Here is a 12,634-nt window from a genome sequence, read left to right on the forward strand (position 1 = left end):
ATTGCATATAAAATACCGAAGATAAGTTCCCATCGATAGACAATTGGATAATGATGTGGTACATATATAAAATGGAATAGTACTCTAACATGAAAAAGAATGAAATCTTACTATTTGCAACAACATGGATGGACCTAGAGGATATTATGCTAAGTGAAATAAGTCAGATAAAGACAAATACCACATAATTCCACTCAAATGTGGAATTTTTTTTAAAAAAAGTGAATAGAAACAGGAACAAACTTATAGATACAGAGAATAAACTTATAGTTGCCACATGGGAGGAAGGTTAGAGGGCTGACAGAAAAAGGTGAAGGGATTAAGTAGTACAAATTGGCAGTTATAAGAGTTACAGAGATGTAAATTACAGCACAGGGAATATAGTCAATAATCTTAATATATAAAGAGGTAATATGCAAATTAGGCCAGGACACCCTATCAGGACAACTGGACAGGTGAAGGTGAGGCCTGGAGCAGAGAAAGGGGATCCTGCCCCAGCAAGTGCAGCAGCTCCGGCGGCCCGGAGCGGACACAGGCATGGGGGCAAGGGGGGCCTGGGGCAGAAGTCAGGGACGGTCCAGCCTGACTTTCTAGGCGGCCCGTGGGGTGCCTCCTCACACAGCGGGAGGCGGGGCACTTCCTCACGAGATTGGGCCTCTAGTATTGTAATAACTATGTATGGTGCCAGGTAGATATTAGACTTAGGGGAGAGGGGACCACTTATAAATGTCTAACCACTATGATGTACACCTGATACAATATAATACTGAATGTCAACTGTAATTGAAAAAATGAATCTATCAACTCTGGAGACCATTATTATTGCCTAGTATGACCTCAATAAAGAATCTTAATTGTTGGTATGTCAAATTTTAATATTTTTCTCCCTTATTAGGCTCACATGCACATAGGAACTACAGCGTTTATAGCTGCAGCCTATTCTTTTAAAAATATGTTGAGAATTTTATTAATATTCTGTATAAATATGATTTAAACAGTGTATTATTTCTTCATTCATATATGTGTAAACACATACATATGTGTATTTTCCTGGTATTCACATTTAGCTTATTTCTAGTTTTGCTTTGATGAGCAAATGCACACCAATTTCCATTTCTTATTTTGGATTAATCCTTAAAAGTACAATTATTAGGTAAAATCTCTATTTCAAGACTCTTGATACACATATTTAAATGTAGTGATCTCCTATCCTTTAAAAACACTTATTATTTCTAATAATCTCTTAAGTACCTTCCTACTTAAATAATTAGGCATCATGTCTACTTTTAAAATATTAGCTTTCATAATGAAAACTCACCTCTTCTGATCCACTATTAGATGAAACTTGTTGTTGTTGTTGTTGTTGCTGCTGGTGCTGCTGCTGCTGCTGCTGCTTCTTGAGCATTGCGGATCTCTGAACAGCCAGAATACTAGGGCTGGATTTCCAAAACTATAATAGAAATATGGACCAGTAAAGGATAAAGTTTTGAAAAAAACTGAAAAGAGGTTATTTTATTGAAAAGCACTACCAACATTTTCACTGCCTCCAAATAATAAAGATTACCTTCCTTACTCACATGTAATATAATATTAGTGCAATCTAATAAAGATAAAATGTTGACCTTTAGTTGCATATAAATATTTATGCAAGTTTCATAGACAATGTTCTTTTGTGTTACAAGTTAACTTTCAGAAACAAAGTGATAATATGAGACACCAGTGTTACTCCAAGTATGGCTGCTTATTTTTTCTAAGTGGTGTGAAGTAAACATGAAGAGCTTAAGTCAGAATGCAAATCAGCTACACTACTAAGAACTTTTTTTTTCTCCTGACAATATTTTCTCCATGAAAAAAGCTATGTGTGTTTATTTATATTCTGGATTATAAATAATAATAAATTAGGATTGGATCTCTAAGTAATACTACATATGCTATTATGAAGTGTAGACAAGTTTTATTAAGTCTTGTAGTAGCTTTTACAAGCAGACTGTCCCTTAGTTTATTCTATCAGTTATCTTCAAGGAAGCAGAGTTCTCCTGCTACTAGCAATAAAGTATCTCCATGAAGATCTTGAAAGTAGAGATCAGACACTGTAGAAGTAACAAAAAGATCTCACAAAGTCTTTAATATTTATCTGTTGGACACTAAACATGAAACTCAATGTCTGCCTCACAAAGAAGAATAGGTTTGGTGTGTGTTTATTTTGTATTTGATGTTTTTATAGTTACATATTCTCTTCCAAGCCAATTATTCCACAGATATTTAACCATAAGTGAAAATCACTGAAAGTAAATTTTAATTAAAATTAATGCTTATAAAAGCTAGATAAAGAATGCTATAAATTATCTGGCTAGTGTAGCTTAGTGGTTCAGTGTCAACCCATGAAGCAAGAGGTCCCCAGATCAATTCCTGGTCAGTGCATGTTTTCCAGTCAGGGCATATGCCCCAACTTGTGGCTCAATCCCCAGTGGGGAGGAAGGAGTGCAGGAGGCAGCCAATCGATGTTTCTCTCTCAGATGTTTCTATTTCTCTATCCTCCTCCCTTCTTCTCTCTCTAAAATCAATAAAAACATGTTTTTAAAAAAAGAGAATCAATGTTATAAATCTTCCTTCATTGCATACTTTATTTATTACCTCAGCTCCATCAACTTTTGGTGGTTTTGCTTGAACTTTGTTCTCTCCAGAAGTGTCTGACTCAGACTCTGACTGACTGCCCGATTCAGATCCAGAGTCAGAGTCACTGCTACCTGACTGGCTACTGCTTCCATCACTACTGCTTCCAGAACTGGAACCAGATCCAGAGCCTGAAGCTGACCCAGAATCATCATCCGACTGGCTGCAATATGAAAATGAACAGATTTCAAACAAAATTCATTAGGAATTTAATCTTTCTTAAAAAGTCACCAGAAAGCCGCAAATCATTAAACTTTATTTCAAACTTTCTATGGCCAAATAGAAAAAGGAAATAAGGTTAATTTATACTAATAACTGACATGGTTAATAGATTTTGTACAATTTGGGCCAAAACATAAGTAATCAGATCACAATCTTCCTCCAAGATAATGAACATATTCTACCAAGTACAGAATCCTGGGCTACAAACTCGGAAAGTTTAAGCCACAAGAATATTCTTAAGAGGCAATTTGGCTATAGTAAAATATTAAGTAGAACTTGTGAAAAAAAGGTTAAAAAAATGTGTTGAAAATTCTCATGGTAACAGGTGGAAGTTTATTTGTAGTTTCTACTTGTTTTCAAGTTTATATCTATGTTTTATCATTTTAGGAAAATGTGATTTATTATAACTAGGCTAATATAAAATACAAGGTACTAAAAAGTAAAATCAGTAATTGTTTCTCTGAGAAAATCGATGTCATGATTCCACAGTAATAATCTAAAATAACAGCAAATTCTCACAATCTTTCCTAACCTCTATACACACGAACGTGAAAGCAATTAATTGTTCATTGAGAAACTATCAATTTCCCCATTACTAATTTTCAGTTCAGGGAAGCCTAGATATGGTCTGAACTAAACAACTGAATATATAAATTATTATTATCCCCAAGGCCATTCACATTTGAATTATTGAAAATTACAGAATAAAAATTTTGACACACAGACAGCCTTTGATGTAATTTCATCTGGCTTTATAAGCAACAATAGGTAATGTTGTTATCTATATAAAGAAAAATTCATGCTTCAAGTCTTCTGTTGTAATTTTCAGAAAAACCACCAGATGGAAGTATTACTCTATGAAAATAGATTTCATTAAAACGAATTACTTCCTAAAAGTAATTCTCCTTTCCAAGAGCAAGGAGTTAATAATTTCTACATGGAAACAGTGGCATAAAAGTTTGCAAGAAAAGTTTTTATTTCAAATGTGAGATATAAATTAAAATGTTTAAAATACAAATATATACAGATTTTTTCAATGGAAATATAGAAACAATAAACAAAAATTTGGTTCCTAAGAGCTATGATATAAAAATCATTTTTGTGACAATTTCTATCCTCTGATCACATGGTTCTGAGGTCTAAAAACAGAACACTGCCTTTTAATTAAGTAAAACAAAAAAAAAAACTATCCCTTAAAAAAAAGGGGGGGGGAGCATATGTAATACTTTCAATAATAAAGATTTATAAAACAAAAAAACAAAACAAAAAATATCCCTATTTTACTTGAGTCCCTTGAGAGAACTTTTAGCAAGAACATTAGAGAAGATATTTTTCCTTACATACAATTTCATTCTACTGTGACCTGATACGTAAGAGACATCTACTTATTCAATAAACTTAACTGAGAACAACCATGTTAGGCACTGGAAAGATGGAGATGAGACAGTCCTTTAGAGAACTTCATAAGCCTGGTATGGATAGATGGTCATGTCAATCAATAAATACCATTCTGTGCTATATTTAAGATAATGGATCCAGGTATAAAGGGAGCACTGATGACACAACCAAGTTTGGTACAGTAATATCAGAACATTTAGAAGAAAGCATAGTTGAACTAATTCTTTAGGAAAGAATAGGCAAAAGGAATTTCACTTTAATTGTTTATAAGCTTCTTGAGGGTACTCTTTATTTTTCCAGAGTACCTACCATAGTACCTTTTACAGGTGGCTACTCAACAAATACTCGGAAAAGTAAACAAATAAATTATTTAATCTGGGGGTGAGGGGCCCATCATGGGCCTATATCTTAGTCATATCTTGACAGTCCTTCAAGATGAATAGGGAGTCAACATTCCTTATTATTAGGCAAGACATGGTTCTGGCTGGAGATAAAAGCAAACAGCCTGAATCTAGGCTACTCTAGTGGCATAGCTTTATTATTAGAATGTTTCTACCTTAGATATTAGAAGTATAAAGTATTTATTTACTTTGTTTAGTTATTCTTAGTACAGTTAAGAACAAGATTTCTTTACAATTCTTTTTGTCCTTTAGGAAAACTCGCTCCCATAATCATATTATTGTCATAAAGTCAACTGAAAAAATCTAATTCTGTATGGCCAATTGATTTATAATTAGGGTCATTTGCTTTTTATTCATTTGGATTTATTATTTACTTGGATTGAACCTGAGAGCTGCGAAACTTATAGTCAAAGTCCAGCTTCCATCTTATCTCCTCTATACTATGCCCTCTCTCCCCATTTAGTAATTATTTTTAAAACTTATTTCCCCCCTTTTTTAACATAAGCAAATTATGAATAAGAATGTTTATATCCCCCTTTCATAAACAATCAGATTTATACTCATGTGTGTATGTGTGTGTGTGTGTGTATACACACACACACACACAGAGACAGAGAGAGAGAGAAAATAACAGGAAAATTCAGCAAAAATTTAAAAATTAGTGAATCTGTGCAAAAGGTATATAAAAAACATTCTTGCAAAGAACTTTTATGCATAGATGCATAACTCATGAACATAGACAATAGTGTGGAGAAGGCCTGGCGTGGAGGAGGTCAATGGGGGAAAAAAAGAGACATCTTTAATACTTTTCACAACAGAGATTAATTGTTTAAAATTCTTGGTACCATTCTTGCAACTTTTCTGAAATTAAAAATTAATTCAAAATAAAAATGTCAATAAAACAAAAACATTTCCAATACCACAAGCTTTTGTCATTAAGTGAAATCTCATTTGCTGATAAAGGATACAAAATGAGAAAATTTAAAAGCCACCAAAGTCAAATGATTATGAGGTTGGTAAACATTCGGTAGTATGCTATTATACAGTCAGTCAATAAAATGGCCAAAACACAGGTGAAGTATAAAAACTACACAAGCTTTTCCTAAAGTGACCTGGAAAAGTAGAAATATTAAGAAAGTTAAACTGAAAACCAATGGTATATAACAGCTGCCTTAGAAACTGCTAGTTGCCTAACTCAGCATATCATCTTTTCCTTAATAACAGAAATACCACTGTTATGGTCACCCAGTATAAAAGAATGTATAGCACAAACTCCCTGCAGTAACTGCTATTAGCTCAAGTTCAAATAAGATATTAAGCAGAAATGTTGAATTGTACTTGTCCCAGAAACTGTTCAGTAGGGGCTGACAAAAGTAGGCAGTAGATACTCCCATTTTTGCCCTTCTGATTTGCCTTCAAAACTTTCAGAACTCTTAAAACTTGCGGCTGACAGAAGATGGGGAAAGTGCTCAACGTTTACATCTGCACTGGTTCGAATAGTACAGAGGCCAGTATCTTTATCCAGTATTTGGAGGGTTATTATAAGCCAATGGTGTTAATAATTTGAGTGACCAGAAAAATTACTATTCTGTTCAATAAGACATGTAATCCATTTTAAAACTGTTTTTTCAAGTTAAATTTTTAGGTGCTTTATAAGTGCAGCTATTGTCAATTATTTACTTCCTTGTGAGTTCCATGTAACTAAAATGTTATGATTCAGTATCTATGAAGTAGATTGGAGAAATGCTTTTCAAACTCTAAACCAATATCAAGATAACCCCATCCCTCTCCAATTTTTTAACTGCATATGCCTAGGCCCAATCCCATAATCTGTGTTGAAGACAAGCACAGTGAATCTGTGCAAAAGGTATATAAAACACATTGAGGTTTCCAATGGCTTACCTTTGTTCTTAGGATAAAATGACTAAAATCGGACTTCTGCCTACCTCTCCAATTTCATCTTAAAACCACTCCCCTATCTCTATTCTGCACCCTAGCCTCACTTACTTCTTTCAGCTCTTGAGTTTGCCATGCCTTATCACCTCACAGCCTTGGTATAAAACAATTCTCCATACCTGGAAAGCTTGTTAATCCTCCTTCCCTGGTACTCCTTCTCTACTCAGCCTTCAGTTCTAAAATTTAGCTTTCCTAGACCTCTGCCCCCAGATTATAGAAGACAACTCAGGATTGCTGATACTTAGTACGCACTTAACATAAACTAGTAGGGGGTGTTTTACTAAATAACTATCTCTATTTTCTAGCACAGTGGTTCTCAACCTTCTGGCCCTTTAAATACAGTTCTTCATGTTGTGACCCAACCATAAAATTATTTTCGTTGCTACTTCATAACTGTAATGTTGCTACTGTTATGAATCGTAATGTAAATATCTGATACGCAGGATGGTCTTAAGGGGCCCCTGTGAAAGGGTAGTTCGACCGTCAAAGGGGTCACAACCCACAGGTCGAGAACCGCTGCACTTTACCTGACAAACTCTGAAAATATACATATTTGTAAATTAATTATTACTACTACTTCCTCTTTGATTTTTATTCAAAAACACCATAGTTTTAGTTTTTTCATATAATACTAGAGGCCTGGTGCACGAAATTCATGCGGGCGGGCGGGGGTAGCAATCCGGGATCCCTCAGGGTATGTCTGACTGCCTCTCGCAATCCAGGACCTCTGGCTCCTAACCGCTTGCCTGCCTGCCTGCTCGCCTCTAACCACCTCTGCCTGCCTGATTGCCCCTAACTGCTCCCCTACCAGTCTGATCGCCCCTAACCGCCTCTGCCTCGCCCCGCACCTGGGACCCAGGATTCCCTCCTCCAGCCAGTCGCAGGTACCCAGGATCCGGGCTGGCTTCGCCTGGGCTGGCCACAGCAGCAGGGGACCGCGGGGCAGGCGGCTTGTCCCTCTCTGGGCCACAGGCGCAGGCCCAGCCGCTGGCACCCAGGACTACGGGGCGTGCAGCTTGTCTCTCTCCTGGGCTGCAGGATTTCATGCTCTTTCCTCCTAGTTTCTCTGCCTCTAATTTTCTCCTTTTGTATTTTTTCTTCCTCCAAGTCATCTATCTAATTTTAAATTGTTTGGGGGGGAAATAATTTTAAGAAGCTACTTTTAAAGAAGCAGAAATTTGGAAACACTGACTGGGTCTACTTACCACATGGTCACAAAGTACCACTAGTTCCTTTCAATGATGCATATGATATCCAATTCATAACGGTCCCCCACCCTCTTATCTCCAATGTCTTATACCTGGACAGCTTTATTCATGTATGTTAACTGCTTGACCCTTATGGCCCTTTCTCTCATTTACACACCAATTAAAACAAAATTTTAAATAGCTCTTCACAGCCTCCAAATTATTTTCATACCGTATTCCATTTTATCTTCACAGCATCAACAAAAAATATCTTTGTAGGCATTTACAGGGAGTTTTTCTAGACCCTTTGCAGAGAAGGCAACCCTATCAGGGTCTCAGCTTTAAGGAGACTTAATTCTAGTCAAATACTTAATTCCAATCCCAACCCCAACCTCCTGTTCTGGGGGCCTTACATCCTTCCAAATATCCCGTCCTCTCATATTTGCTCAGAATTTACTGCTCTCTCCTCTTCTGACTTTGAGTTCCCTTTTATTCCTGGCAAGTGGAAAGTTTTCTCTGAAGTTCAGCCATGCACCTACTTTGTTCCCCAATGTTCTATTTCATTTAGCATTTTTCATGTTTGTGGATAGCAATGAGTCTATATTATAAAGTAGTTCAGCCCACATATGGCAGAATGGCAACCTCCCTTTTCTGTACCCAAATCTCCACTTAAATCAATCCTTTCAACTCTGGAAAACACTGAGACCTGTACTGGATACATGAGAACAATGTATTCTCAAGTTAAACAAAAAATTCTTTTATATTATAAGTATTCTTTGCTTTTTTTATCACAGGAATTTGAAACTATTCTGCAATGAAACATAAAGGAAGAATAAAATAACAAATGACCTTATAAGGAAATGACAGCAATGAGCAGTTGCTTTCCTTACCACCAGATCACTAATAGAAAAAACTGGCTCTGATAAATCTTGGAATAGATTTTAAAAAGTCAAGAAAGTAATATTGGACTGGGTGTAAAAGTTCTGAAGAGGAAAGAAAAGAAAATCGCAAAACAGTAGCACTGAAGAAAAAAAAAAGACTACATGTTTAAACATATGTAAATTAGACTACCTGTATCAGAGAGAGAAAGGGCCATAAGGACCAAGCAGTGAACATAGGTATTCATTAAGTCAAGGCCTTTATTTTAGTTATTTTTATAGATCATTATCCACTTTAACAGAACTAGGAAAACAATATGGAAATAGGCATTGAGTAAATAATTACAATTAGAAAAAACAAATTAGTGGCCAAGGCCATTAATAGCTTTCAAACTTTAAGACCATAACTTATATAACATACATTTTATATCACAATGAAGCATATATGCATGTGTACACATGTATACATGAAAAAGCTTGATGAAATAATACTCTACAACACTGCATTTTCTATTCTAGTTTATATTATTTCTTTCACTTAAAAATCTTATCATGATCTTGTAAAGTGTTGCAACTCACTATTTAAAATGTATCAGCTTAGAACAAGTCATTTAGAAAATGAGGTTTAGCTAGGCAGAATATGACCAAGATCAGACTATGTTTAAATTCTATAAAATTATACTGTTAAAATTTGTTATCAATTTTATCTTTTACTACAAACCATAAAATAATTATTAAACATTTGAGCCCTGCTGGTATAGCTCAGTGGTTTAGCGTAGCAGACTCATGAACTAGGAGGTCATGGTATGATTCCTGGTCAGGACACATGCCCCAGTTTGCAGGCTCAATCCCAAGTAGGGGGCATGGAGGAGGCAGCTGATCAATGGTTCTCTCTTATCATTGACTAGAGCAGGGGTCCTCAAACTTTTTAAACAGGGGGCGAGTTCACTGTCCCTAGACCGCTGGAGGGCCAGACTATAGTTTAAAAAAAAAACTATGAACAAATTCCTATGCACACTGCACATATCTTATTTTGAAGTAAAAAAACAAAATGGGAACAAATACAATATTTGTATTTGCATGTGGCCCGCGGGCCGTAGTTTGAGGACCCCTGGACTAGAGGGCCAGTACACGAAATTCGTGCATGGGGGGTGGGGGTAGGGGTGTCCCTCAGCCAAGCCTGCACCCTCTCCAATCTGGGACCCCTCGAGGGATCAGGCCTAAACAGGCAGTTGGACATCCCTCTCAAAATCCAGGACTGATGGCTCCCAACCGCTCGCCTGCCTGCCTGCCTGATTGCCCCTAACCACTTCTGCCTGCCAGCCTGATCATCCCTAACCACTCCCCTGCCAGGCTGAACGACGCCTAACCGGTCCCCTGCCGGCCCAATTGCCCCTAACTGCCCTCCCCTGCCAGCCCGGTCACCCCTAACTGCCCTCCCTTGCCGGCCTGGTCGCCCCAAGACAAAAATCCTGTTATAAAGTAAACTTTGTTAAAGCACAGTACAATACCTTAAAGTCTCTAATAAATGAGAATAAAGCTGCTAGAAATAGATGCTAGGAAGGATAACATTTAGCATGACTGTTTGGGTTTAGTCATGTTGAATCTAAGTTAAAGACAGTAAATTCAAAAGTTTCTGTAAATTCAGGAATCAGGAATCAGATGAGAAATAAGGCCTATGTGTATATGTTTATGCTTGGAAGTCACTAAGTAATAGTCTCATAAAATACATTAAATTTGTTATTAATGACACGATACATCTCAAATTAAATAATTTATAATTACAACAGGTAGGTAAAGCTTGATAATTTTTTTTCTCGGTATTCCCTATCACGTGGAAGTCTAACATGTAGAAATTACATGTTTCAAAATAATCTTTAAAATAATTGAGTAGGAGGGGTTAGTAGTAGGTAGAATTTAGAAATTAAACTAAAGTGGCCATGAGATAAAATACGTTGAAGCTAGATGATATGTACACAAGGGTTCATTCTACAGTTGTCACTACTTTTGCATATGCTTGAAATTATCAACAATTCTTAGGTTAGCACAAATAAAATAAATGTCTACATTTAAAACTCCAATTTTAAAAAGCTAATCCATTTATATGAACCCTGGCCAGTGTGGCTCAGTTGGTTGGAGTATTGTCCCATAAACCTAAGGGTATTGGGTTCAATTCCCAATCAGGACATAGATTTCGGGTTTGGTCCCTGGTAGGGGCATGTATGAGAAGCAACCAATCGGTGTTTCTTTCTCACATCAATGTTTCTCTCTCTCTCCCTCTCTCTAAAATCAATAAACATATCCTTGGGTAAGGACTGAAAATGTACGTATATATTTATATGCCTTTAAATTACTTTAATGAATACCATCATACACACACACACAACCCACAAAATTTCCAGCACCCTATGCTTTGCTTTCTAACAAAATTATTTGTAATTTGGTGTTTCGTCACAGTCTGCATATACCCATGGGAATGTTTACACATAAAAACAACCTCCATCTACTGTGAGTCATATAGCAAAAAAAGTTAATCAATGTAGTATAGTATGCCTGGGATAAGCTACTGCACACTTGGCAAATGCTTTGGTATAAAATACATGCTAAAATTGGAATAAAGAGAAGATCATGTTTTTGTACTCGTGTACAGCTAGTTGTAGTTCTTTTCTTATAAAATTCCTTTTCAGCTCAAACTTTCTTTTATTAATGAATCCAGAATTTAGTTACAGAAGTGGAAATATTGCAGTAGTTCCATCAAATGGCAATCTATATATAAAAAGCCAGTGTCCATGATGACCGTGATGACCAAACAACCTGTCACAATGAGATGCATTGAGCACCTCTCGGTCCCTCCCCCACGGCCCACAGGCTTCAATTGCAGCAAGGTGGGTGGCGGGTGGGCGGGCGGTGAGCAGCGGCAAGCTACCACGTGCGATTTCCCACGCTGGGCCTCTAGTAATCAATATAATAAAGAGCCAGGGTCGAAACGACCAATTAGGACCGAAGGCTCGGCCGAAAGTCAATGCGGGGTTGCCGTGGCGACCCAGCACTGACTGGGGCCGCTGCGGACACCCCAACCAAGCACTGACTGCGTAGGGGGCTGCGGATCAGGCCCGGAGAGAGGCCTGCAGAGAGAGAGGCAGGGTCTGATCTGTAGCCTCTGTGGCAGCTGTTGATCAGAACTTGCCTCTCTTTCTCTCCCAGCCTGGCCAACAAACGCGCCTCCATTTCTCTCCAGGCCTCCATTGGGACTGCTGATCAGCCCTGCCTTTCTGATCAGGCCCCATTGATAGGCCCAGAGATGCTGACTGGCAGAGAAACTGACCAATCAGAAACAAATCTGGGTGAATATAAGGAGCCAATGGCTCCTAGGAGGTGGAGCTTTTGATGCTGACTGGCATAGAAACTGACCAATCAGAACCAAATCTGGGTCAACTGTGAAGAGCTAATGGCTGCCTAGGAGGCGAAGTTTTTTGTTTTTTTTTTAAAATATATTTTATTGATTTTTTACAGAGCGGAGGGGAGAGGGATAGAGAGTTAGAAACATCGGTGAGAGAAAAACATCAATCAGCTGCCTCTTGCACGCCCCCTACTGGGGATGTGCCTGCAACCAAGGTACATGTATCCACTGAGCCAAACCAGTTAGGGCGTAGGCGGAGTTTTTGATGCTGACTGGCATCGAAACTGACCAATCAGAACCAAATTGGCCAGCAGAGGAGGGCAATTGGGAGCGAGATCAGGCTGGCAGGGGAGGGCAGTTAGGAGTGATCAGGCAGGCAAGCAGAGGCAGTTAGGGGTGATCTGGCAGGCATGCAGGTGAGTAGTTAGGAGCCAGTGGAACCAGATTGTGAGAGGGGTGTCTGACTGCCGGCAGTCGGACATCCCCTGAGGGGTCTCTGACTGGAGTGGGTGCAGGCTG

The 12,634-nt window shown here is 37.9% G+C and overlaps 1 protein-coding gene across 2 annotated transcripts in view; it reads right to left on the reverse strand.

Annotated features, from left to right (window-relative positions):
- The window catches only part of CHD1 (chromodomain helicase DNA binding protein 1), a 77,413-nt gene that overhangs the window by 53,279 nt on the left and 11,500 nt on the right, over positions 1–12,634 (reverse strand). For both annotated transcript variants that reach the window (XM_070412381.1, XM_070412380.1), the window contains exons 3-4: positions 2,635–2,836; positions 1,319–1,450 (exon numbers count right to left, since the gene is read on the reverse strand). In XM_070412381.1, the coding sequence (XP_070268482.1) occupies positions 1,319–1,450; positions 2,635–2,836 (334 nt within the window). The remainder of the gene's footprint in view (positions 1–1,318; positions 1,451–2,634; positions 2,837–12,634) is intronic.

The sequence above is a fragment of the Myotis yumanensis genome, unplaced genomic scaffold, assembly GCF_028538775.1.
Source record: "Myotis yumanensis isolate MYYU_CA2020_CCGP unplaced genomic scaffold, mMyoYum1.0.hap1 SCAF_4, whole genome shotgun sequence".
Classification (NCBI taxonomy): domain Eukaryota; kingdom Metazoa; phylum Chordata; class Mammalia; order Chiroptera; family Vespertilionidae; genus Myotis; species Myotis yumanensis.